The 27,558-nt window shown below is 41.2% G+C and overlaps 1 protein-coding gene across 1 annotated transcript; it reads left to right on the top strand.

Moving 5' to 3' along the window:
* The first annotated feature begins 1,409 nt into the window (after window positions 1–1,409).
* TBPL2 (TATA-box binding protein like 2) lies at window positions 1,410–26,046 on the top strand. Its single transcript, XM_045810602.2, has 7 exons — window positions 1,410–1,477; window positions 4,829–5,289; window positions 5,916–6,003; window positions 8,053–8,144; window positions 14,731–14,898; window positions 19,274–19,368; window positions 25,678–26,046. Exons 1-7 carry the CDS (start codon window positions 1,424–1,426, stop codon window positions 25,752–25,754), a joined length of 1,035 nt encoding a protein of 344 aa, XP_045666558.1. The 5' UTR covers window positions 1,410–1,423; the 3' UTR covers window positions 25,755–26,046.
* The last annotated feature ends 1,512 nt before the right edge of the window (window positions 26,047–27,558 follow it).

The raw sequence follows: 27,558 nt of genomic DNA on the forward strand, positions 1-27,558 counted from the left end.
ATTGGAACAAAATTACATGTCATTATAAACCATTATATAAAAGTCAGCTTTATCAAAATGTTTCCTATGTTCTTGATTAGAAATTCTATAAGATTCCTATTGTGATCTGATTGTGAGAGCCATCTGTCTCTACCATGATGTGTTTCCCATGTTCCATTTTTTAAAAAGATTTTATTTATTTCAGAGAGTGAGACAGAGAAAAAGAGAGAGCACGAGCTGGGGGAGGGGCAGAAGAAGAAGCAGACTCCCTGCTGAGCAGGGAGCCTGAGGAAGGTCATCGGCTTAATCCACTGAGACACCCAGGCGCACCCCCCCCACCATGCTCCATTTTGAGGGCAGTTTCATTCACCAAGGAAGTTTTATGGATCATCGATGAGCTTGGTACAGAGACACAAAGATGAGTAATCAAAATTCCTGCTCTCAGAGAGTAACAGGAAAGACATTTTATGTGTCTCCATATACATTTTGAAATATCTTACATAGAAAGTGTCAGTTATATTTATAGAACCATCTGCACATTTAAGTTCTTAGCAAAGCTGAGGCATTGAAAATTAAAATAACGACTTCAAGAAAGAGGCAACTGAATACTTGGGTTTTGTATTATCTGCTTGAGCTGCCTCAAACTGCAGCAGCACATTCCATTGTACGGAGCTTTATTTTTTTATATATATATTTTATTTTAATTCCAGTATGGTTAACATACAGTGTTATATTAGTTTCAGACTGTATGTAGTTTTAGCCTGAATTCTCTGGGATTGGAGAAATAACACCTGGGATGTGAAGGTGAGAAGCACTCATCACGTGAAAGCACTACACCTGACTGGGTAAGGGGGCTTCAAATTCCACTCGCTGTGCTCAGGAGACAGAGAGGGAGAGAGAAATCCCTTAAAAAGGGGGCTGAGGATATCCTTCATTTTCTCATCGTCCAACGCATTCACTTTTTATGCTGCTAACACCGAGACCTCTGTCCTGGAGGCAAAGGCAGCACTTGCAGGTACTGAAGGAAAGCTCCAGATTCGCGGGCCAAGCGGCTTCTCAGTTGCGGCGGAGCGCGGTGATTGCACCCTGGAGAGGGGTCCCTTCCCTCGGTCTCCTTGCACGCTCGCCACTCTCCCCGTCATCCTAACGGCCTCTGGGCCCGGGGCTGAGTTCCGCGTCCCCTCCCGGCTCCTCCCTCGGTCTGCGCGGTGTGCAGGGCTGTGGGCTGCGCGGAGGCGCAGGCCAAGGCCGGGAACCCGCGCGGCCCCTGCCCCGCCGCATCTCGCCCCCACCCCAGGCTCGGGCCCGACCTCCCCGCCCCGCCCCGCCCGCCGGGCTGATAAACGGCTCGTGCGCCACGTGCGCTCAGTCGGGCTCGGCTTGTAGCTTGACTTGCCTGGGCGCTTGCCCCTTCTCAGCCCTTCTAACAGTGGCGCCTCCACCCATGGAGGAGGAGCAGACCTACCTGGAGCTCTATCTGGACCAGTGTGTCGCCCAGGTGAGCCCCGAAGCCGCCGCCACTGTCCCCAGGGGCCAACGCGCCCTATTGCCAAGCGTGCCCAGACCTGAGCCCTGGGGGCTTTGCCTTCTTTATCTCGTACGGAACTCCTAGCGACCGTCAGAGGTGGCCTTGATGGTCCTCGTCTTTAAGTTGAAAAGTAGAAGCTTCGAAGCTTCCAGAGGGGAAATAACTCGCCACGGTTGCCAACCAGAAGTGGAACCTGGTGTAGGGTGACTCCGGAGCCATGGTTAGATGGTCAGGTCCGGTCCCGGTTAGAAAGATGCAGACACGGAGAGTTCGCGTCTGTGTCTCCTGTAGGGCCCTTTGCTTCCAAACATTGTCCCTGCTAAGCTAGGGCGAACGTAGGCGGACTACCCCGTGAAGCGTTGGTCTTGCACTTTCAAGGGGTGGCAGCCTTCGGTGCCAAGAACAGGCCTCAAAAAATAGTTTCTAAGGACAGGTGTGCGTGGAGGGGGGGTGGTTTCGCAACATTTGAATTGCAGACACCTGTGGCTTCTTTCAGTTCGGGATTCTTAAGGGTGTGTCTTTTTTTTTTTTTTTTTTAATTTAAAAAATCTTTAGAGTCAAGTATTGTAGAAAAAAGAGCAAGGAGTCCTCAAAAAGAAAAGTGCAACTTTCAGTGTGGGGGATTTTTAAAAAAGACAATGATTAGCACCGAAGTCGAAATAGTGAAGCCTTATTACGTTTAACATAGCAAATGAAAGCCCACGCAGGAAGAGATGATGGTTCTGTAAAAACAGTTTAACAAAAATTTTCTGCAGATAGAAGGCCAGAGATGCAGTGAATATGCTGCAAGTACATCCTGTAAGGTGTGTTCCTACGGTAAACTTCCATTGCCATAAAACCTCCCTCTTCGATATCTTGCTGCCATTGCCTTAGATTCCTGGTGCAGGTTGAGTTTCCTTGGGGAGCGCTTCCTCCCTGCTAAAATGCCATGATGGGGAGAAGGAGGGGAGACAGGGATTGTTGCAGATAGGAGTGCTTTAGTGTAAATTGGCTGATGAGATCCTTTCCAGCCGGTACAGGAGAGGCTCATGAGACAATGGAGAGGAATCCCGGCCATTTTCCCCACCTCATTTTTCTTTCTTGCTTTCTTTCCCCTCTCCCCCTCTCGCCCTCTTTTTTTCTTTTTCCTTTTTTCTTTTCTTTTCAAAGATTTTATTTATTTATTTGACAGAGACAGCCAGAGAGAGAGGGAACACAAGCAGGGGGAGTGGGAGAGGAAGAAGCAGGCTCCTAGCGGAGGAGCCTGATGTGGGGCTTGATCCCAGAACGCTGGGATCATGCCCTGAGCCGAAGGCAGACGCTTAACGACTGAGCCACCCAGGCACCCCGCACCTCACTTTTCTTAAAGCTGATCTGTGAGGTGGGGGTAAGGGGGGGAGAATTACATAATTCAAAATGAAACACTGTCCAAAATCTTATCTCAAGAGAATAACTGCATTCTTCTAAAGAAGTGTTCTCTTTGAACAATAAGTCACCCCTGCCATCTGCTGGACTTGGAGTAACAGAACACTTCAGTAGGACCTAGCCAGACATTTTACGTTAGCTCGAGGTAGCTTCGTCATGAAGATCCAGCGCGGGGCGTTCAGGAATGTTCTGTTGTCAGAAGTCAGATCTTCTAAGGGATGAGGTCATCCTGCAAGCAGTGCTCCAAACCCGGAATCGAGGTCTACAACTCGGGCGAAGCAGGTGGTAATATATGGATCGAGGTAATCGATTTTTTCCATAAAAAAGCCTGTGAATTTTACATGAGCTGCTTCCCCCAGTTGCACACCTCATTCCCTCAGTTGATGGTATTGGAGGTTGAGCGCCTTCCCCAGACTGAAAATACGATATATTAATTTAAACTATTCTTGCCTTTTAAATTTCAGTAACTGTTTTCCTATTGTAAATTCACGAAACTAGAATATTTGCTCATATCTCCTTTGACTAGAAGGAATAACCTTTGGTCTTTAGTGGAGTATTGATTAGCACTCAAGATCTCTCTTAAGCTTCTTTCACTTGTCTCTTTATAAAATATGAGTTTAAGACTAAGAAACGGGTGCCTGGGTGGCTCAGTCGGTTAAAGCATCTGCCTTCGGCTCAGGTCATGGTCTCGGGTTCCTGGGATCGAGCCCTGAGTCGGGGGGTCCCTGCTCAGCGATAGAGCCTTCTTCTCCCTCTGCCCACACCCCTAGTTCTCTCTATCTCAAATAAATAAAATCTTAAAAAAAAAAAACACGGTGGAAAAATAACCCACTCAAACTTAATTTGGGACACCTGGGTGGCTCAGTCAGTTAAGCCTCTGCCTTCAGCTCAGCTCATGATCCCAGGATCCTGGGATCCAGTCCCATATCGGGCTCCTTGCTCAGCAGGAAGTCTGCTTCTCCCTCTGCCTGCTGCTCCCCCTGCTTGTGCACGAGTGCTCTCTCTCTCTCCATCAAATAAATAAATGAAATCTTTAAAAGCAAAAAACCTCTAAGAAATACTTAACTAAAGTTCATAATCAAGGAATCCAGTAAATCTAGTCAAAGTACACACTCTTTTTTTAAATTTTATTTTGTTCATTGAGGTCTTTTATTTGCATATATGTATTCTATCCCTAGAAAAAGAATCCCAGGATTTTCCCTCCTTTTTTTTTTTTTTTTTTTGTCTTGCTTCTTCATGGTCCATGATGCCAGCTGAGGTTGTCAATACAATGAAACCAACGCAGCAGGACAGGAACAGATTATTCTGCCATTTTTCTCAGTCTTTGAGTTGTATATCAAATCTGGGGCTGATCACTTCACACTTATTTGACCTGCTTGTGAGGTTCACAATTTTCCCAGCTCTGTGATCATCAGTGACTTCAAATCTGTCAATGTAACCATGCTTCATCATCACAGAAACCAGAGGATGACTTTGGAGCAAGGCCCACTAAGAGTCTGGCATTTGCCTCTTTTCAGCGTTGTTACTGCTCTTGAGAGCATCTGCCAGGGCATTCACATGTACCATTATGGCAGCATAGAACGATGGCGGAAAGAGGACCCAAAGCACACACAATTTAGAGTATGGTTGCTCTTTATTACAAAATTAGAGTGGCAACTTACTATGGATCTAATGTAGGAAAAACATTTTTTGAAAAATGCTTTCTCTGCATTGTAAGATCTACTTTCCTGTTTGTATTAAGTATGCTCCAACCCTGAAATATAACTTCCGTGGTACTTTATGGAACGAGGCAAGGAAGGAATATAAGTGCTCTTGGGCTGCCTGGCACCTGGAACACACTGCCTGCTGGCCGTAGTGGTATCCTTTTGGTGTGACTTGCTGTTCTGTTTCTTGCATTTTGTTTTGGGAATGGCCTAGGATGCCCTCGCTCCGCCCGGGTCACCGCTGCTCAGCCCAGTTGTACCTGATGAAGTGTACATCCCTAATTCAGCCCATCCAGAGACTGTGTTTAATTCACATCTTGAAGAAGTCAAAGAAACATCTGGCCCTTTCTCATCTGTGGATCTTAGCTTCCTACCAGATGAACTTACCCAAGAAAATAAAGACCAGAATATCATTAGAAGCAAGCATGAAATTGAAGAAAATTGTAAAACTCAGAGTCAGCAAAGTAGGTTGTCATTACCCAGAGAACAGGACATTGGTCTGGGCTTAATAAGCAACAGCAGTTTCTCGAATTCCCATTCACATCTGTACCCTGGTGATGCTGACTCAGTCCAGCCCTCTCTTGAGAAACCAGACTCCATGCCTCTGGCGTCCATAGCTCCCATGACACCAATGACCCCTGTTTCAGAATGTTCTGGAATTGTGCCTCAACTACAGTAAGTTGTTTGTGTGTGTATGTGTGTTTTTTTAACCAGCGATGCTCCTGGGTACACATTTTATGTCCCCGAATGTAATGACAACTAATTTCAGAAAAATAGTGTAGGGAAGAGAATTTCAGGTTCTTCTATCTTTTCTTAATGGATTGTGGCTTTAGACAGTTTGGTTATCTGAAAAATGAAGTACTAGCTCTTAAACTCCTAAGAGAGGCTTAAGAGTTGGTATATACATTCTTGAAGGATTGTATTGTTTATACTAAAGCACTGTAATTTTTGAGAATTGGGGTTGGGGTTGGATAAACACAAAGAATATAAAGATGTAAAATTGAATTCAGTTTGCAAATTGATTTGGAATTATGCTTTCTATTTTGAGGCATGGTTTTGAAAAAGATTTAAAACTTGCTTTTAGTCAGCTGGTCATGACATTTTAGAAGAAGCTATTTTAGTACTTCACTTTGAAATCTTTACATTTTCCTAAGGTTTGTCACGTCACTGTGGCTACCACATTGAGAATGATTCTCCTAGGGAGTTGCTAAGAGGTCTATAAAATGAGGAAGTTAATACATTTTAATTCTTTTTTACTTTTTATGTCTGATGTAATTTTCTAAATTGACTTATTTCTTCAGGAATATAGTTTCCACTGTAAACCTGGCCTGTAAATTGGATCTGAAGAAAATAGCTTTGCATGCAAAAAATGCAGAGTATAACCCAAAGGTGAGATTTCTCAGTATTCCTTTCAACAATTAGCTTCTATTTAGATTTACTTCATATGATCATGTTATTGACTCATTCCTTTGCTTTTGTTTTTGAAACAAACAAAAAAAAATTGTTAGGGCAAAGCTTTTGGCAACTCAAGAGGTTAATTGCCTCATTGCTTTGAAGTTCTAAAAAAAATAACCTCATTCTCTGTGCTGAATAAAGCAGTGATTGAGCAGTTCCTAAAAGTTAAGATTTTTCCCTTGCCATTCAAAAAGGTTTTTCAGTATGGCCACTTTCAGCCTATGGGGATGCTGACTTGCTTAAAATGCCATCATAGTTGGGGAAATAATTTTTCTTAAATGTGTCCCATCCGCTTGACATGTATTTTTCCATTTACAATTTCCCTTGCTTGAGAAAGCTAAATTGTTTAAAGTGTGAAGTTCAAGCTTCTACTTACTAAGGGATTTCTTTTCTCTCAAAGTCTAATAAAATTTACTCTTTGTTGTGTCCTGCCAAGGCTAAGCATCCAATTTTAATGGCCTATTAACCGAGGAAGTAGATTTGTTCGTGCAATCAGCATTTAGTAACTGGCTGGTCTCTGTACCTATGAATGCAAAGATGTACCCGTCCCTACTAGGGAAAAGCTCACTATCTTGGGTGGTGGAGGATTTTTGGCCTTAGATGAAAAAGGCCATATTTGTAGCAACGAAGAGGACCTTGTGAGCATTAGTTGTTTATGGATTAAATTGTTTTTGCCGTGGCGCGAGTGTTCTTGCTGATTTCTGAATTTAAATGTACCTGAATATTAGCCAAATATTTCCTTTTTCTATTTCATGTAGCTGGCTATGATGAGCACAGAAGCACGATGATAAGCTAGGATTCTTAGGGTCACAGCCATGGTTGCCCACACTATTAAATCAGCATATTTATGCATATTTTATTTTATTTTATCATCCTCTGCTCTCCCTTATTTTATTTTTGTGTATAGGGTCTATCCAAACTTGGACTTGACAGCCAGAGAAATTCTGGCCTGGCATTTAAGCTCCCTTCAGAATTTAATAAAATGAATACCGGGTTAGAGTATTACCTTAAACACTTGGAAAACATTCACAGGATTCAATCAACACTTTTCAAATCTGAAACTGCCAGACCCACCTTGGTCCCGTGGACCCCCTCCAACCCATGGAAGCCACAGTCTTTCAGAACACTCACCCTGGTTTCCTTCCCAGCTTGCTGGGGAAGATGAGCGCAGACGGGGGTGCCTGTGTAGGACCAAAAGGAGCAGCAGGTCTTTGGTGACATGTCAGCATGGCAGGCCTGTCCTCCCCGGTGCCCCTTGCATCAGCACCTCCCGGAGGGCCTGCCCATGCTGCCAGGTGGGGGACCACACTGAGAACTGAAAATCAATTTGTCCTTCATCTTCAGCATGCCTATCTATCTATCTATCTATCTATCTATCTATCTATCTATATATATATATATATTCTGTTCTATAGTCTGGATATATATATATATATATATATATATATATATATATATATATATATTTTTTTTTTTTAGTACATTCTAGAGTCTTGGCAAGACTAACATACTTCATACTCTCCCCTCCAAATAGTCTTTGAATGAAAAAGGAAGTATTTCAAAGTAAAAAAGCACAGCATCTGACTAGTTGTGACTTTAAATCTCAACTTTACCGTTGCTTGTGTAATGTGGGAAGTTAAATACCATTTAGTTTCCCTGTGCCCTAAATGGTGGTGATCACGGACTCAGTTGAGCTCTATCCTGAGGACAAAGGAGACAAAACTTGTAAAGCTCTTAGCATTGGGCTTGAAATAGAACAAGCACTCACATTTTAGTTTTATTGTTTTTATTCTTACCTGCTTTTTCTAAGTACACTTTAGAATCATGATGGGTTTTGTTTACCTTAGCGTGCAGAGACATTTTTTCGCTTTCCCATCCAATCTCTGTTTATTCAAGACTCTTTTTATGTCCAGCTCAGCTTTTCAGCTGGAATAGTGTTCAATGCTAGCAGAGGCTAATTGTCCTTTTCACTTCTGTGTATAGAGGTTTGCTGCTGTCATAATGAGGATCCGAGAGCCCAGAACAACAGCCCTCATCTTTAGCTCTGGGAAAATGGTCTGCACGGGAGCCAAAAGGTATGTGGAACCACTCTCCACCCTTATCAGACAAATAATTCAGCATATAAAACAAGGAAGGGTAGTATTTATATTCCAAAACACCTAGGAGGAGCAAAATACTCTGCCGAAGCATTAAGTTCATGAAATGCCAAATTCGGGCTTAAAAACGTTCAGTTGTGTGATACTGACTCCTGTCCCACTGTGCAGTTCCCCCATCAAACTGAGGGGGCTTAGGTGGGCTGTTAGAACTTGGTCTTCAGGTGCACTTAGAAACTACAGTGGTAATAAAGCCTGTTACAAGCCTGGGGAAGTAGTTACTGTATATTTTCCGTATTGCAGATACATGGATAGAACTTTGTAAGGGAGGCAAATTAGGTGCTTCTTGACCATTATCTTGAGCATTTGCTCAGGAGGCAACTCTTAAAAGGCTCACTTTCCCTGGATCTCATGCAGAGGAAGCCCCGTGCGGATATAGACCCTTTCACCATAAACCGCAGTGGGAGGGCTGCTCGTTCCTCTGCGTGTTCGAAGATGAGTAGTAAATTGGCCTCCTGAAAGGTCGTATGAATTTGTCTTCACTCTACAGATATACCAAGATTCATTTTCTCCAAAGAACACTGGGTGTTAATATTCTTTTTTATATTTGCCAAATGGTTTGGCCAAAAAAAAAAAAAAAAGTGTTAATTACATGTCTTTGATTTGTTAGTGAGAGAACTTTTCATAAGCATATAAACTGCCTACTGTGTCTTTTGCCCAATAGTCTATGGAGTTATTGGTCTTTTGTAAACTGCTTTTTGTATGTAAGTATTTCCACCATTTTGTCCTATAAATGTTATTTCCCAATTTACTGTTACTGGTGTTTTATGATTTTTTTCTTATTTTACACAATTAACATTTTTGTGTGTGTACAGTCCCATTTTTCTTTAGGGTTTTGATGTTTGGCTTCATGCTTAGGAAGGCACTCCCCATGCACAGCATTATATAAATATTGACCTCTGTATATTTTTCTGGCCTTTTTCAGGTCCTGCTTTGTATTGAGGAAAAGAAGTTGATATTTTGATTCAATTAGAGCTTTCTCTAGGTGATGGAAATACTTTCCATTTGTGCTGTCTCGTGTGGTAGCCACCAGTCACAAGTAGCTGTTGAACAATTGAAGTATAGGTAATATACAGAAGAACTTAAATTTTTTTTTATTTTTTAAAGATTTTATTTATTTGACAGCGAGCAAGAGAGCACAAGCAGGGGGAGGAGGAGAGGGAGAGGGAAAAGCAGTGTCCCCGCTGAGCAGGGAGCCCAACTCAAGGTTTGATCCCAGGATCCCCGGATCATGACCTGAGCCGAAGGCAGACGCTTAACTGACTGAGCCACCCAGGTGTCCTGGAACTTAATTTTTTTTAATTTTAATTTAAATATAAATAGCTACATGTGGGGGCACCTGAGTCGAGCCTGCTTCTCCCTCTCCCTCTGCTCCTCCCCATCCTGCTCGGGTCTCTCTCTCTCAATCTACCTCTTTCTCAAATAAATAAATAGAATTAAAAAAAATTAGCTACATGTGGCTAGGGGCTACCATATTGGGCAGAGGTGGCCTAGAATTTTATTTCACTGTAAGAGAATTTTTTTTTCTAATAGCCAGTAAGTGACCTAATACATTTATTGAACAATCCGTATATGGTGTTTTAGTATGGTTGACACACAATGTTACATTAGTTTCAGGTGACTCAGCAGGTTTGCGTGTTATGCAGTGTCCCCAGGAGCGTAGCTACCATCTGTCCTTGCTCTCACAGTGGTTTTGACTATGTTCTTGTGCCTTTCAGTCCTCTGACTTCTTCATTCCAGAACTGAAAGCCTTTATCTCCCTCTCCACTCATTTTGCCCAAATCCCAACCCCCTTCCCCTCTGGCAACCATGAGTTTGTTCTCTGTATTTATAGGTCTGCTTCTGCTTTTTGTGTATTTTTTTTTAAGATTCCATATGTGAATAAAATCATATGGTATTTGTCTTTTTCAGTCTGACTTATTTCACTTAGCATTAATATCCTCTAGGACCATTCATGTTGTCTCAAATGGCCCAATCTCATCCTTTTTATGGTTGCATAATATATTGTGTATATATACCACATTTTCCTTATCCTCTATCACTAGACACTGAGGTTGCTTCCGTATCTTGGCTATTATAAATGATGCTGCAGTTAACATGGGGGTACATTTATCTTTTCAAATTAGTGTTTTTGTTTTGAGTAAATACCCAGTAGTGGAATTATTGGATCATGGTATTTCTATTTTTAATTTTTAAGGATCCTCTATACTATTTTCCACAGTGGCTGCACCAATTTACATTCCCACCAACAGTGTACGAGGGTTCCTTTTTCTCCACATCCTTACCAACAGTTTTTATTTCTTGTCTCTCATTTTAGCCAGTCCAACAGGTATAAGGTGGGATCTCATCATGGTTTTGATGTTTATTTCCCTGATGATGAGTGATGTTGAGCATCTTTTCATGTGTCTGTTGGCCATCTGTATGTCTTCTTTGGGGAAAAAGTGTTTGTTCAGATCTTCTGCCCATTTTTTAATTGGATTGTTTTTTGGTGTTGAGTTGTATAAGTTCTTTATATATTTTGGATATTAACCCCTTAACTGACATGTCATTTGCAAAAATCTTCTCTTATTCAGTAGGTTGCTTTTGGTGTGTTGATGGTTTCCTTATTGTGCAAAAGCTTTTTATTTCGATGTAGTCCCACTGGTTCATTTTGCTTTTGTTTCCCTTGCCTTTGGATACATATCTAGAAAAATGTTGCTGTGGTTGATGTCAGAGAAATTACTGCCTGTATTCTCTTCTAGGATTTTTATGGTTTCAGGTCTTGAATTTAGGTCTTTAATCCATTTTGAGTTTATTTTTGTGTACGGTGTTAAAAAGTGGTCCAGTTTCATTTTTTTACATGCAGCTGTCCAGTTTTCCCAGCTTGAAAATTGTTTTATATTCTTGTTTTATATTCTTGTCTCCTTTGTCATAGATTAATTGGCCATATAATCATGTGTTTATTTCTGGACCCTCCGTCCATTAATCTATATGTCTGTTTTTGTGCCTGTTTGTGTCTTTGGATTTCTACAGCTTTGTAGTATATCTTGAAATCTGGTGTTGTGGTATCTCCAGCTTTGTTTTTCTTTCTCAAGATTGCTTTGCCTATTTGGGGTCTTTTGTGGTTCCATACACATTTTAGTAGTAGTCTAGTTTTATGAAAAGCATTGTTGGTATTCTGATAGGGATTGCATTGAATCTATAGATTGCTTTGGATAATATGAACAGTGTAACAATATCCTTTCAACCCAGGAGCTGGAATTTTTTTTCATTCGTTTGTGTTGTCTTCAGTTTCTTTCATCAGTGTTTTACAGTTTTCAGAGTACAGGTCATTTACCCCTTTTTTGATTAAGTTTATTCCTAGGTGTTTTATTTTTTGTGCAGTTATAAGTGGAATTGTTTTCTTTCTTTGTGTGCGTGTGCTACCAATTTCTGGGTATTAATTTTGCATCTTGCAACTTCGCTGAATTCATTACTTCTAGTAGTTGTTTGGTGGAGTCTTTAGGATTTTTTTTTTTAAAGATTTTATTTATTTATTCGACAGAGAGAGAGACAGCCAGCGAGAGAGGGAACACAAGCAGGGGGAGTGGGAGAGGAAGAAGCAGGCTCCCAGCGGAGGAGCCTGATGTGGGGCTCGATCCCATAATGCCAGGATCATACCCTGAGCCGAAGGCAGACGCTTAACCGCTGTGCCACCCAGGCGCCCCCTAGGATTTTCTATATATAGTATTATGTCCTCTGCACATAATGACAGTTTAACCTCTTCTTTACCAGTATGAATACCTCTTATTTCTTGTCTGATTGCTGTGTTTAGTACTTCCAGTACTATGTTGAATAGAAGTGGTGAGAGTGGGCATCCTTGTCTTGTTCCTGATCTTAGGGGAAAATCCCTCAGTTTTTCACCATTAAGTGTGATGTTAGCTGTGGGTTTTTCATCTATGGACTTTATTATGTTGAGGTATGTTCCCTCTAAACCCACATTGCTGAGAGTTTTTATCATGAATGGATGTTGAATTTTGTCAAATGCTTTTTCTGTATCTATTGAGATAATTGTATGATTTTTATCGTTTGTTCTTTTGGTGAGGTGTATCATGTTGATTGATTTGTGAATATTGAATCCTCCTTGCATCCCTAGAATGAATCCCACTTGATCATGGTGAATGATCTGCTTAATGTATTGTTATATGTGGTTTGTTAATATTTTGTTGAGGATTTTTCATCTATGTGACAAATCCATTCTTAATACATCCCCCCCCCCCACCTATTTTTACATGTTAAATGCTTTACATGTGTCTGGGTAAGTTTCTGGGCTTTCTCTTCTGTTGATCTGTGTGCCCTTAGACCTAGAGATCTACCATTTTTAAGTCCATATAGCACAATTCTTTAAGGTATCTGCAAGGATGTTCATTTCAGCATTGTGTAAAATGGGGGGGAATAAAAATTAAAAAATGGGAGACAAATACTTAGTAATAAAGTTTTGGTTAGATCATAAAATTAAGGGATGCCTGGGTGGCTCAATTGGTTAAGCATCTGCCTTCAGTTCAGGTCATGATCCCCATCATCGAGCCCCATATGTGGCTCCTTGCGCAATAGGGAGCCTGCTTCTCCCTCTGCCTCTGCCTGCCTCTTCCCCTGCTTGTGCTCACGCTCTCTCTCTGACAAAATCTTAAAAAAATAAAATTATATTTAGCTATAAAAACATACATCTATCGAGTTGGAAGGATGGTCACATTATGTTAAGTTGTAGGGGAACAGGCAGCTAAATTATAAGTTTATTATCCAACTTTCACTTTAAAATATGCTTATATTACATACATATTCATGAGTATCTTTCCCTATCTGAATTTATCTGTTTCCCGAAATCTGATGGTGAAAGTTCGGCTACTGAGCTCAGATAATAAGAGATACTTGTTACCAAAATCTATTTGGTTCTTGAGTCTTGGATAGAGATTTGTGAAATTTTGGTTGGTCTAAGAGCCATCAGAATTATCTCCAAAAATGGATCCAAACCTATTCTTTTTAGTTGTGATAACCAGAGTTAGCTAGTGAAGGATACCTGTTTTTGCACAGGAAAAATACAAAAGGGTCAAATGTAATCCGTGGTTGTCACCACTGGTGGTGACATTTCAAGGTTCTTACTTTATTTCCTAATGTTTGTACAAAAACATGTATGTAGACTTTAACCACAAGTTGTTTGGGAATTTCTGTGTCCTATTCACAGCTAATATTCCATGAAATTACAGGGCTACCCAGACTCTTAAAATTTGACTTTATAAACATGAGCACGATCGACAATGTAATGGGCCTAATAGCAAAATGTCTTTTTTCAAAATAGAAACTTTATTTCACTGCTAACTTGGGTACATGGTCTTACTGGGGACATCTCAAGAGTTAGAAGTGGGTGAGGAGAAGCAACGTGGAGTGGAGTGAAATATGTGAAGGAATTAATAAACATAAGAGGGGCAGCGTGGTGAAGGATATAGATAGGAAAGAGAATGGAATGCTTTCTTTGGTCCAGACAAACAAGTTCAATCTGGCTTTTCCTTCAGGTGTTTCTGATTTTCAGTGTAAAGACGGGGCGACCCATAAGAGAGGGTGGAGTTCACATGGTTCACCCACCAGGTTTGGCCCCTGTTTGGCAACCCCTGCTACTCATTGTTTTGCCAAATCAACTCCCACATCTCAGGACCTCATATTCTCTGACCTGGATTTAGGGTTGGAGCAGGACAAACGCTTAGAAGAGTATGGCCACAAAGGTGAATGAATTTCTTTGTTTCTCAAATTGGGTGTGAGTTAAGTGACCATTCTGTGAAGAAAGCTTGAGCAAAACTGGAAGGTTTTGAGGTGTTTTCATGCTTTTTTGTTAAAAAAAAAGAAAGAAAAAGTAATTTGTTGCATAAAAATCCAAGTCCTAATATCCTCTTTGCCACCTAATTAGCATACCTCTTACTTCCTCATGTTGATTTTTTTTTTTAATGCATGTGTCCTTATTTTTGCTGCTCTTGTTCCCATCTAAGTGGCACACACTTTTAGACCAGATGGATAGTTCTCAGACTTTCCTGAGCATCACAGTCTGGAGGGCTTGTTAAAATAGAGACTGCTGGGGCCAACCCCAGAGTGCCCGAGGCTGGGACCTGGGACGTTGCATTTCTAACAAGTTCTCAGGTGGTGACGCTGCTGCAGGTCTGAGGACACACTCTGAGAACAAGTGGAATAGTTAATTTTATCTAATAGCATTTAAAACCAGTAAAAGAGAAAAATACCCTATATGTGAAAGATGACAAATTAAGACTTGAAAATATGTTTATGGTTTGGTTTTGACCATTGTGCCATACCTTTTCCTAGGTGCTAGGGACACAAGTAGGGGAGTTGGTCCTTGTCCTCAACGTCTACAAGTTTGTAATGTACATTGAAAGATGAACATGGTACAGATGCTAAAAGTACAATCAGGGAAGTGCGTGACTACAGCCCAAGCAGTATAGAGGACACAGCGATTAAGATCTCTTTAAATGCATTTGTCCCTCCCCAGTGAAGAGCAGTCTCGACTTGCAGCGAGGAAGTATGCTCGTGTGGTGCAAAAGCTGGGCTTCCCAGCCAGATTCCTCGATTTTAAAATTCAGAACATGGTTGGAAGCTGTGATGTGAGATTTGCCATCAGGCTGGAAGGTTTGGTGCTGACCCATCAGCAGTTCAGTAGGTATGACCATTCTAGAACTTTCTGCATTTACCAAGATATTGAAGTTGTGTTATGGGCCGCTTATATAATGAATCTTTTGGAGAAAGTGGTGTTTTTCTTTTTAAAGACTGTAGGTGAAAGGATCAAGATGCTGTGCTTAGGTCCTTCCTGCTTCCTCTGTGTGTCCAATCTTCTGAAACAGTGGTTCTCAAAATTAAACTGCATAGTAATCACCTGGACCGCTTTTTAAAAAACACTTTGCTTCCTGGGCTGCATCGCCATAGATGTTGCTTGAATTTGCGATTCTAACCAGCTCCCAGGTGACGTCAGTCCTGCTTGCCAGAGGCTTGGGACTCACTAGTGTGCAGATTTCTGAAGCAGGCACGCCTGGCTTGGGGGTGGCGACCCCCGAGGAGAAGGGGAATGAGATGGGTTAGGCAGGTCGGAAGGGGCTGATGGCTGACAGCTGGCTGGGGAGAGAGGGTGGGAGAGAGGATGAAGAAAGAGTGGCCCAGCACATTCTGTGAGGGCACTCCTATCCAGTGTTTGTCCTGTTGATTTTGAGGGGGTTTTGTGTGTTCGTGTCATGGTAGCCCCCACCACAATTTCCTCCCTGGTGGAGTCCTATTCCTCGGGGAGCATCTGTAGGCTGCTGCTTCACGGGGAGTGTCCCCTCTCCCCAGCAAAGGCTCGGCGTCCCCTTCTCTCCGCTGGTGTTTCTCCCAGCCTGCCGGGCGCTCAGCAGTGATGGGGGCGGACGGGTCAGCCCTGGTGCCCACCACTCTGGGGCACATATACCTGTCCAAGGCCACTGAGCTGCTTGGAATCACAGATGCTCTTAAATTCTCTTCCTCCAGCCTGAACTTCTGTCCTTTCACTCCCCTCTCCCCTCCTTACCTTGGAGTGGTTGTTCCTGTTAACGGAGTGAACGGGGACCCTAAAGCTCTGCTTTATCTAACACTCGTTGGCCTTTTCTTTGAGACATGGTCTGAACAGCTGTTAAAAATTCCTTTAGTTTTTTTTTTTTTTCCTAGCTTTTCAAAAATCCAAGTTCATGCTGAGATTTGGCTTTGATGATATTCTTCAGGCAATGTTTATTTTCCCCTTGTCTCTCTTTTCCTCTGCATTAATTTTTTTCAACATATGCTTATTGGGTGCCTGTGATGTGCCCATTGAGCTCACTGCAAAGCTCCCCATGCAAGAAATATTGCCTTTTTAGGGATCTTTTTCTTTCTTCAATCTTGGGATGGGTTGTAAATTCATAGTAAAAATTTTGTTTTTTTTAGAGTATCTCAACACAGGAGCTGTTTTTTCTTCCAGAGTCTCAGCCATGGGCCTCTGCTCTGTCTCTCTCTCTGAACCAACCTTTTCTGAATGTATGATCTCCCCCTGAATTCTGCTTGTCTGTATCAGATTTAGCACTCCACTTTCTGGCCGTTAAGGGCTCTAAAATGATGTGTGCCATTCCTCCCAAGTTTGCTTTCATTTCTTTTTCACCAGCACTGTCATCTTTGTAGCTCAGATTTAAGTCTAGGGTAGGAGTGCCTCTTGTCACTGCTCCCACCCTCTGAAAGATAAAATGACCAGCAGCACAAGATGAGAATTCATCATATGCACTGGCTTTAGCCACTTAGAGTGGGTCCATCGCTGTTCTAGCTTCGTTCTGAACCAGTTTTATTATGTCATCCATCTTTAAAAAAAAAAAATTAGCCCGAAAGCCTGCATTGTGTTCCTACCACTGTCTCTTTCTAGTCTTGCCCCTCCAGAAGTTTGCCATTCAGACTCCATCGTTAGGTTATGGATTCCAACTCCAGTGTGTGTATTGATGACACTGGGGCATTAAAACACTTCTTTCTCAACAGGTTTGTGTCTTTAAAATGAGGCCTCTCTTTTAAGCGTCTGCAGCCCTAGGGGGACCATGGCGCACATCAGTTGTAATTATTAGGTCAAGTTTGCCTATGTTAAAACCTCAAGTTCCTTTAATTCCCCTGGTTCTACAAGTTTGTGTGTTAGCATCTGCTACCACAAGTATCCCCCTTGTCACTGGCCCCTCCGCTGTCATTTTCGATGCCATAATTTTTTCCAGTTTTCCCCGAGCATTGTTCTTCCTTCTTTCAGTTTCTAAATCAAAGATATCCTGATAATAAATATTTCTTAAGTGAGTAATATCTAGGTGGCTACTGTGTAGCGGATGGTACAGTGATCATGATAGTCAATGAAACCAGGGTCCAAGACGCCTGGGTGGCTCAGGTGGTTAAGTGTCCGACTCTTGATTTCAGCTCAGGTCATGATCTCAGGGTTGTGAGTTTGAGCCCCATGATGGTCTCCATGCTGAGCATGGAGCCTGCTTGGGATTCTCTCTCTCTCTCTTCCCTCCCTCACCCCACCTGCCCAACCCCCTACCCCCACTGGTGCACTCTCTCTGTCTCAAAAAGGGAAAAGGAAAAAAGAAGGAAAAAAACACAGCCATGGTCCCTTGCCCTCATGGAGCTCACTGTCTAAAAGGGAAGCCAGAAAAGCTAAAGATAATATGGTAACTATGAAGGTGAACACCCCTTGGAGTGCTATGGTGCCATGAAGCAGGATATTTAATGTAACAGGGTGGAGGTTAAAGTTCTTATGGGAAGTGACCTTTAAGCCAAAACTTGAACCATGAGTTGAAGTTGGGTTGGCCAAGAGATTGGCAAGTGTTTGTTATTCTTGGACTCATGATATTCTCCATCGCTAACCAAAATCTCTTCCCCCCGCCCCCACCTCAACCTTCTTCTGAAATGAGACAGAGAATAAATAAAATGAAGTAAATATCTCCTTGGAAGTTCATTATGCTGATATCTTAAAACTATGGTTCTGAAAGCCAATTGCAGTTCGCCCTCACTTACATACCAAAGATTTTGGTTTTCTCTTTTCCCTTTTTTTTCTTTTTCTTTTTTTTTTTTAAGATTTATTTATTTATTTTTGTGGGGGCAGGAGCAGGGGAGAGCGGGTGAACTTGAGCAAGGGGAGGAGCAGAGGGAGAGAGAGAATCCCAAGTAGACTACCTGCTGAGAGCAGAGCCCAGTGTGGGGCTCAGTCTCATGACTGTGAGATCATGATCTGAGCTGAAACCAAGAGTTGGACCCTCAACCAACTGAGCCACCCAGGCGTCCCTTCTTTTCCCTTTAAAATGCTAAGATTCTGTTGGAAGATCAAATGGAAACATTCCTTCTGGGTCCCTACATTTCAGTTTCTTGGTTGAAATCTCACAGTTCCCATACAGATTTTCTAGGGCTCCAGCTAGTATCATTGACTCCCCAGTGTTGAGAAGTGGTAAGTGGGTAATGTCTTGACAGGCTTTCTGCAGTAGGAGTGACATCCCAGGAAGACATGTCTACCCAGAGCAACCTCCATGTACTTCAGGAGGGTAGCCTCACCACTGTAACGCATCATTCTGGTACCGATAAGAGATTTCATGTCTGCTGTCGTATGGGTCTTACTCATCATAGAATGGAATGGAGCGAGTTTTTCCTGCGTGGTCCTGATTCACCCATTAAATGCAAAGATTTACGTGTATTGTGTTCAGTTTCTCAGATTTCTTCTTTCTCTTACATCTGTTCTTAGCCATTGCTTTTATTTCATCAGCTTCCTTTTAACTTTTGACTTCTTTTTTGAAGTCTTGTTAAGCCTTTCTAGGAGTCTCTCTACTTCTATATGCTGAAGACTGAAGCAGTTCTTAGCCCTATCATCCTTCTACATTTCTACATTTAGTACTAAATATAAGTGAGTTACTATTTATAGGACCAAATCTTAAATTTTTTAAGCTTCTTTCTTTTTTTAAATTTTTAAGTAATTGCTATACCCAGTGTGGGGCTTGAACTCATGACCCTGAGATCGAGAGTCCCATGCCCTTCCAACTGAGCCAGCCAGGCGCCCCACAAATCCCAAATTTTTAAGAGTTGGGATAGTTTAGTTTTCTTTACAGCACCTGTCCAGAGACAAATGATGGTGGTCTAGAAAACTTTTTAGGTTCTAAAATTGCTATCTTTAGCAGTATATAAATGCATACAAAATATATTCGTTATTGGGAAACTTGGAAAATTTAGAAAACTTAGAAAGCATGTTTATGTATTTTTACTGATACTTTTTTTTAACCAAGAAGATCTTAATATGTTAAATTTGACAGCCTAAGTTACCTTAATTTCTAAAAGCTTAGCATGACCTGCACTTGAAAAAAAATGTTATAACCAAAGATGAATTCTGTTCTTGACTGTCACAAGAAATTGCCTAGGGCACTCCAGACTATTTTCTTAAGATGGCCGAAGGTTTTTGGTAGACTAGTTTTAAGACGCTGGGTCTTGAATATTATGGGAAAGCAGTTGAATAGCACTATTTTTCACTTTTTCCTTTTGTATCTGAACAGTTATGAACCAGAACTGTTCCCCGGCCTTATCTACAGAATGGTAAAACCACGAGTTGTGTTGCTTATCTTTGTATCTGGAAAAGTTGTGTTGACAGGTGAGTTCTAAGATTGTTTTCTGACTTTCATAAACTTCAGTAACTATGTGCTGCTTTGCTTTTCCTTTTAAATACCTTGGTTCACCACGATGAAGTAAGTCTTGCTATTGTAGAACACCTGGAAACAAATAAAAAGTAGGAAGGATTATAACGTCACTCATTGGTCTCAATACCCAAAACAATATAATTTTTTTCATGTTTTTATGTCATTTTGATATGTATATTTATCTTTACATCCTGCGTTTTTATTAACCATTATAACATGTAGCTTCGCTCATTGCTACAAACTCCTTAAGAACACTTTTAACAGCTGTACTGCATTCTAACAGAGGGGTCATCAGACCTTTTTTTCTGTAAAGAGCCAAATTCTAAATATTTTAGGCTTTTTGGCCATAGGGGCCCTGTTGCCACAATGGAGCTCTGCCATGGCCAGTGCGATGGTAGCTATAGACATTACATAAAGGAAAGTACAATGAAATGCAAATTTAATATAATCCATATAATTTACATGGGTCATGTAATATTCTTCTTTGATTTTTTTTTTCCCCCAACCATTTAAACAATTGAATTTAAAACCATTTTTAGCTCACAGGCTATACAAAAACAGGACTAGCCATCTGTTTCCTGACTTCTGTTCAAACACATTATCATATCAAACTTATTTTTCCATTGTCAAATATTTAAATGTTCCTTCTTTGTTTGCTGCTTATAATGGCAGAGACATTTGGCTATTTTTATGTGTGGAGAATTATTAGTGTGGATGCTCAGAAATGGAACTTTGTTTAAGGATATGACTATTCTTAAGGTTCTGGGTACAAATTACCAAGTCGTTCTCTAAAGGGATACACAATATAATTCTCTCCTATTATATGTCCCTACCGGCAATGTACTTAAGTATCTTTTACAAACCCTCAGTAGCATTCAAAACAAAAATGGCACAAAAGAAAACTTTAACTTTATAAGTGAAAATGATTTCACTGCTTTACCTCACTGTAATCAGAAATAGAAATTGATGACTTTTTTAAACCTATTCAAGAAATAGCATTTTATCTTTTTAGATAGTGTGTACATAACTTAATCCTTTCTGTCTACTTACTTTTTATTATTTTTCCCCCCTAAGGATTTGTAGGAGTTCACCATAATGTTAAAAGTAATTACTCTTTGTTATACTTCTGGCTTTTTCCAGTTGGTTTATTTTTACATAAAGAAGGTTTTTTTTAAATTCTTGAGGTAAATGATTGAGACTCTCTTCCATACCATCTTATTCAAGTTTGCTATTTTTGTCTAATTGTGTCTGACTTTTTACACATTTTACTATTCTGTAGCAAGATCAATGCCAAATTTTATATAGCAGGAGCCAAACGGATTATGCCCCTCCCTCAGGTACCCAGCCAGCCAGCTTACCACGACATGGTACTCTCCTTATTATTAACATGTGATGACTCCATTTGGCCTTTATATTTACACATAAAGTTATCGCTCAGCACCCAAAAACATGGCATTTCTGTTCTTAGGTCTTCTTTTAGAACTGTACTTTAGAACTTTCTTTTAGAAACAGTAAAGTTTCATAGTTTGTTTTACTCTAACAAATAACATGTCTTTAAAGTGGGGAAAGCCTGTATGGAATTCAAGAACCTTTTCAATAGGACAAAGCGACAGTTTCTCAGATGCTACCAGTGTGGAGTCTAGGATAATTAAGACCTCCTGGTGACTGACTCAGAGTTTGCTTCTATAGGTCCTGAGGGAAGGGGGGGAAGTCTGCGAAGTAAGTTGAATAGTATAAATATTGGAGCAAACCTGTGTCCTACCTAAGGGAACAAACTTTGGAAGACCTTGGGATGGACACATTCATATACTTGCTATGTATCATTATTAATCAGTCTTATTAAAAGTGCCAATTGACAGGTACAGGCTAAGTTTCTATTATAGACACAGAAAAACAAGTCCCCTTAGATATCCTTAATTCAAACCGGCTTTCCCACTTACCCCAATTAAAAGGAGAAAGAAAAACTGCTTGCGTGTACACATTTGCTACAAGCTTCGAGTGACAGAACTAAAGAATTGTCTACACTCAATACCAAAGACTGTGCAATACACTTCCCTCAAAATCTGTTATGCATTCAGCATGTAGAACAAAAAAGCCAAATTTCTTCATTCTTGCAAGATGTAGATCATCACTTCTGTGAAGGGGGGATGAGTTGTATTGACTGAAGTCCAAATTTCGGCTTACAATAGGAAGTAAAAGCCACCAATGTCTTAACATTGAAATATGAGTAATTATCTATGGGTATCTTCCCCTGCTTGTGCTGTATTTTCACCTAGAATACATGGTTTAGATTACTTTTGCTCCAAACATCGAGACACATGTTCCTTGTTCTCTATCCTTACATTTCTAGACTCTTTTCACCTGCAAAGGGTTTAAAAACTCAAGGGCCTAATTTTGGGTGTAAATCTGAGGAAAGGGACCAAGGAGGCCTCATTTTAGCCTTGCTTCTAGAACTTTAGCTGGGGATGGTCATGTGGAGTGTCCAGGGGTCTCCTAGGGGCACACATGGCAAGACTCTGCAGAGATGTTTTGAAAGGTTCCAACAAGGGTAAATAACTTCTGTCCAGAAAATGTTCGAGTACTGAAATTACAAATGCACTTTGGATTTCACTATAATTAAATTATGGATCCCAGCCCTTCACCAGGTAGGAACTGTGGAACACCAGCACACTTGCAGTAAGTGCAATTCTAACCCATTATATCATGTGCCATTTTCAAGGCCTCTGAAAATAGTTTATCCGTGTAAAATTGTCTTACTCCCCTGAGGTGCCAAGGCTGTGGCTACCATGTCCAGGGCGACAACTGAATGTTCTAATTATACTTAAGTGAACTGACGGCACAGAAGCCCTACCACCCTACCGTGTCATGGTCCCTGACGGCAAAAAGCAACAGGACCTGAGCCAAGCTTAACACTGTTTTCCCAAGCCCATGCTGTTTTTCTATGGCTGACATGATATTTAGGACCTATGATTTTTCTCTCGCAGACCACAGTAAAACTAATATAGCTAGGATCTGCTGGAATAATATATAACGAACAGCAACTATGTCAGCTTTCATTTCTAAGATCAGACACCAGAAAGTGAATGTATGTTGGGCATGTCTGTGCCAGGCAGTATGATAAGAGCTTTTATGTGGGTTCTAGTTAACTCCGTGAGGTTGTACTGAACATGTTTCCTCCCCTGTATGGGGACAGTGGAGAAGTTAAGTGGCCTTGGCAATGTCAGCTGTACATGCTGCAGCATAGGTGGGAATGTGAGCAGCCAGGCTGCAGAGCCCCCCACCTCCATGTACTCACCGGGGCCCCCAGCTCTTTAGATGTCTGTGCAAACGCCTGTGTGGTCTCTGGGGACACCCTCTCCCCAGTCCTCCTTGTCAGCTGAGGGAAAGAAATACGCTTCGCGGTGAGAGGCAGCAGGTGTGCTGGCTGGGAGGCGGGGCTCTGGAAACCAACTGTGCAGTTTGAATCCAGGCGTGACCATTTCTTGGCTGTATGACCTTGGGTGAGTTTAAGTTCTCCCCCTCGGTTTCCACACATGTAGAGGCAGGTGGCCACAGAAACTACCTGTGAAGTGTGAGGAGGGAGGAGAACAGTACGTGGTGGACGGTAAACGTGGTATAAATGTTAGCTGTTATTCCCTTGGCCAGAGCCCAGTCGTTCCCCCCCAGCCCTGAAAGACTGGAGTCTTGCTGGGATGTCTTGCCCTGATGATAGGAGTATGAAGTCTAAAGAGGCTTTAGTCTAGCGTCTAAAATGCTTCATGTTTCTTTCTCTCCCTCCAGCATAATGGATTTCTTAAGAAGCTGGGTCTTTGTTACTTAGGAGAGTTACTTTGCTAACTCTCCATCAGCTAGACATCAGCAGTTCTTGGAAATGAGTTCGGTCAGAGGGCAGCATAAAGATGGCAAGACTTGTTAGTGCGTAGGCCAGAGAGATAATATCCCTGTCAGTCATTGCCAGGAATCCCCCAATAATAGCAAGTTAGTATGTACTGTAAAATGTATACTTTGAAGGGTTTAATGCTGTTTTTTTCTTTTTTTCTTTTTTTCTTTTTTCTCTTCAATTTGTAAGCTTTTTCCCCTTGTGTGCACACACACATGGTATCACTTGGGAAAATGAGAGGTGTTGTTATGACTTGGCATAAAAATAGAGTTGGAAAATCCGAGTAGTATTGGAAATTGATGTTTGGGCTGGCTAAGGGGTAGGGATGAACTTAGAAACCTTATTGACAGATGGCAGATATTTCATCCACTTGGGTGCCTGTCAGGTACCCATACTGTTTTAGGTGCTGAGGATGGAAAAGCAAATCTAATACAGTTCCCCCTAGCCCTTGCCTCTCCAAGAAATTTAAGCTTATAAGGCCTTCACCTTTGATTCTTTAGCATTTTTTAAAAACTTGAGGAGAAATTCACGTAATATAAACCTGACCATTTTAAAGTGAATAATTCAGTGACATTAGAACACTCACAGTTTCTGCAACCACCATCTCTATGTAGTGCTAAAACATTTCGGTTACTCCAGAATAAAATCCCATATCGTTAAGCAGTTTCTCTCCACTCCTTCCTCCCCTCAGCCCTTGGCAACCTCCAATCTGCATTCTGTCTCTGTGGAATTACCTATTCTGGACATTTCCTACAAATGGAATCACACAACGTGTGACCTCTCGTGTCTGGCTTTTTTGACTTAGCATTTTGTTTTGGGGGTTCATCCACACTGTAGCTTGTATCCCAACCTCATTCCTTTTGTGGCTAACTAATATTTCATTGTATGTATATATCACAGTGTGTTCATCTGTTGATGGACACTTGGGTTATTTCCACTTTTTGGCTCTTGTGGATAGGGATGCGATGAATATGTGTCTGCATGCACGTTGAGTACCTGTTTTCAATTTGGGGGTATATACCCAGGAGTAGAATTGCTGGGTCATATGGTAATTCTTAACATTTTTGAGGAACTGCCAAAGTGGTTTTCACAGTGGCTGAATAGTTTTACCTTCCCCCCACCAATGTATGAGAGTTCCAATTTCTCCATATCTTTGCCAATACTTTGTTATTTTCCATTTTTAAAATTAATATAGCTCATCCTTGATTCTGAATCCTGATTTCTACCTGATTCTCAAATTTGGTGATCCATCCTCTAATTAGCCTTTTTTTTTTTTTTAAGATTTAATTAGAGAGCACATGAGGACACGGGTGAGGGGGAGGGGCAAAAGGAGAGAGGGAGAAGCAGACTCCCTGCTGAGCAGGAAACCCGATGTGGGCTTCTCCCAGGACCTGGAGAACATGACCTGAGCAGAAGGCAGACGCTTAACTGACTGAGCCACCCCTATTAGTCTTGAAATTAAACCAGATAACCACTTCTCACAGGTTATTTCTCTCTTACTGAGCCTAAGCTTTATGGCTCTCAAGGAAGAGTCTTTATCAACTTAAGCTATTTTCCATTTCTCTTCATGCTAATGGTTTTTATATTCTTTTCCTTAATCTCCTCGTCTCCTGCCAATGGTATCAGATAGGAGTTTCTTGACTAGCTGAGAGCGCCATATAAACATCAGCACGTCCAGTCCATAGCCCAGTACAGTCCCACTCAGTACAAAGTGCCTGCATACCTTTGAAGGTGGAAGTAGTTAGTGGCAGTGGGTGTAGGGAGAGGTGAACAGCATCTGACTGATAACCTCTCAAGAGTACGGACCATGTCTAATTCATGTTTTTACCCATTTTATCCCTACAGCAGTTCTAATTAAAGATCCCTTGAAACTTAAGTCTCTAAGGAGGGACAGTGGTAGAGTTTTCCTCCTCTAATAATCTCGTACAATGAAATGTAAAACTTCTGCTGCAGTTTTGTCTCACCCTGTTAGTCAATATTAGGGAATCAAGATGTTAACTAGACCTGAGTGGATCAAAGGAAGACTCTTTTGCTGGTAGCTAAGGGTCCACAGGTACTGACGAAGGTCATGTTCTGTGGTTGCGTTCATGGCATGCTGAGAGATAACATTCCAGACTTCCTACTGTGCTCTGTGAGGCAAAAGATTAACTGAGATGCCCACGTAGTAAAGTACTAGAAAACTCTGCTCCAGGCTATGTGTTTGTGGGAATACGGCTGTCACCACCAAATTCTTTTGTTTTTACCAAAATGTCACTTCTCAAGTAAACCTAAAGATCTGTCTTCATATATAAAATACTGGGAAATGACAATGAAATTTTAGTCTTAAGAAAATTTGGGTATTGTCTTTATATTAAAGATTATATAAACTTGGATTTTTTTATAGGTGCCAAAGAACGTTCTGAGATCTATGAAGCATTTGAAAACATCTATCCTATTCTAAAGGGTTTTAAAAAAGCCTGAGTATGTCACCTCAGCATCTCGCATTATATTGGTTTGAGTGTGTGCATAATCGCAGCACACAAACCACTGGATTGTAGATTTTCCATGCAGATTTTGACTTTATTTGTTAAGGGATGATTCTATAGGAGTATCCATGCCTAAGAAGTGAAGAGACTTTTTTTTCAAAATGATACACATGTTATTTTAAAAACTGAAAAAGTAAACATTTCAAAATTTGAGAGATTTAGGGCCTTGCTAGAATGATGTTTAATGATGCTTAATCATTAAAATTTAATGCTCTGCTCTTGTGAAAGATGTAGTCTGTTAACATGTATTCCCTGAAAATACATAGGAATATACAGAAATTTCAGATAACTGCATAGATCATATCTGCAACATCATCTAGAAGGATAGAAATTAATGTGCCTTTTTTTTTTTTTTTTTGCCTTTTAAAATATTGAGTAGATGGTCCTGACCATTAGGTACAGGCATTGTGAAGGATCCCGTCAGAATACAAATGAAACATGAAAGTCTGAAACCTTAAGACAAATATCCTTTTGTTTGAAATGATCAGAGGAAATTATTCCTCCTGCTTAAAAATAAACTTTCAGGAACCATTCAGGTTTAGTGTAAGCTCTATTTTGAAAACAGTTTAGAGACTTCTTGTTTCTTTTGTGCCATAATTCTATGTCATGGTATTACAGTAAACCAGAGAAGACTAGGAGGATGGAGCAAAGGGTTCAGATGCAAGACCCAATTAGATTGTGGAATCCTCAGAATTTGATGGAGATGTGCAGGTTATCAGGGAGGGATGGGATTAACAGGACTCATGGCTCTTATTCCCAAGTGGTCAGGGATTATGTCTTGCACCAGATGAGGAAGCAGATTTGTGAGGAGGGAGAGTTCAGTTTCTGACATGCCCAGTTTGTGGTGGCCACCTTTTTATGCCTCCTAGGTGGTTGTGAATCTTCGGGTGTGGGACTTGGGAGAGAAGTCGCAGCTAGAGAACTCCGGGCAGGGATCAGTTGACAGCCTACCAAAAGAATCCTTGAGAATCACTGGTCTAGGTAAACTGACTTGTAGGCACACTTTTTTCCTTCTGTAGTTTGAAGGCATTTTCAAACACGAATTACTCTGACTTAATCCTCCGACCCATCCTATTTTCCTCCACAGAAAGTAATTTGGAGTAATCGAATTAGGTTAAATTCTACCTAGTTCAAATTCTCAGAGCATGGCCCAGAGTAGAAGAATGTTGGACATTAATTTAAAATTCAGTTTTCGGGAAGATAACTTTGATTTCCACGTTTAGTACGATTGTTTCCATTCGCTATTATCAGTGAAGTACTATCAGATCACTGTTAAATGTATGATTCATCCTCACGACATTGGGTTGGTACTTTATCTCCATTTAACAGGTAAGAACACAAGTACAGAGAGGTTATGAATTTCACCCAAATCACAAAGCTAAAAAAAGAGGTAGGTGAGCCCAAATACAACCTCTCTCCAAGACCCAGCCCCCTCACCCAACTTTGCTGTACTTTCAGCAAATTTAAAAGCACCCATAGCGAATTAAAGACACTGCCTTATTTTGTTCCCAGTCCGTTTTCCCAGAATCCCTAGGGCATCGTATTACTATTTCTTGCACAAGTTTGAGGCGTTAACTTGTAGCTTTGGCACGAACAAGCGGATGATGACATTTTGTTTGGCGGACTCGCCACTCTAACATAATCCTCCACGCTTGGGGGCTGGCGGCCCTTCTGCAGGCACGAAAAGCAACAGCGCCTCCCGCCCGCCCGGCGGAGAGCGCGGAGAGGCTGGGCACCCG

This window comes from Ursus americanus, chromosome 26, assembly GCF_024610735.1.
Source record: "Ursus americanus isolate L20-20 chromosome 26, mUrsAme1.1.p, whole genome shotgun sequence".
Lineage (NCBI taxonomy): Eukaryota > Metazoa > Chordata > Mammalia > Carnivora > Ursidae > Ursus > Ursus americanus.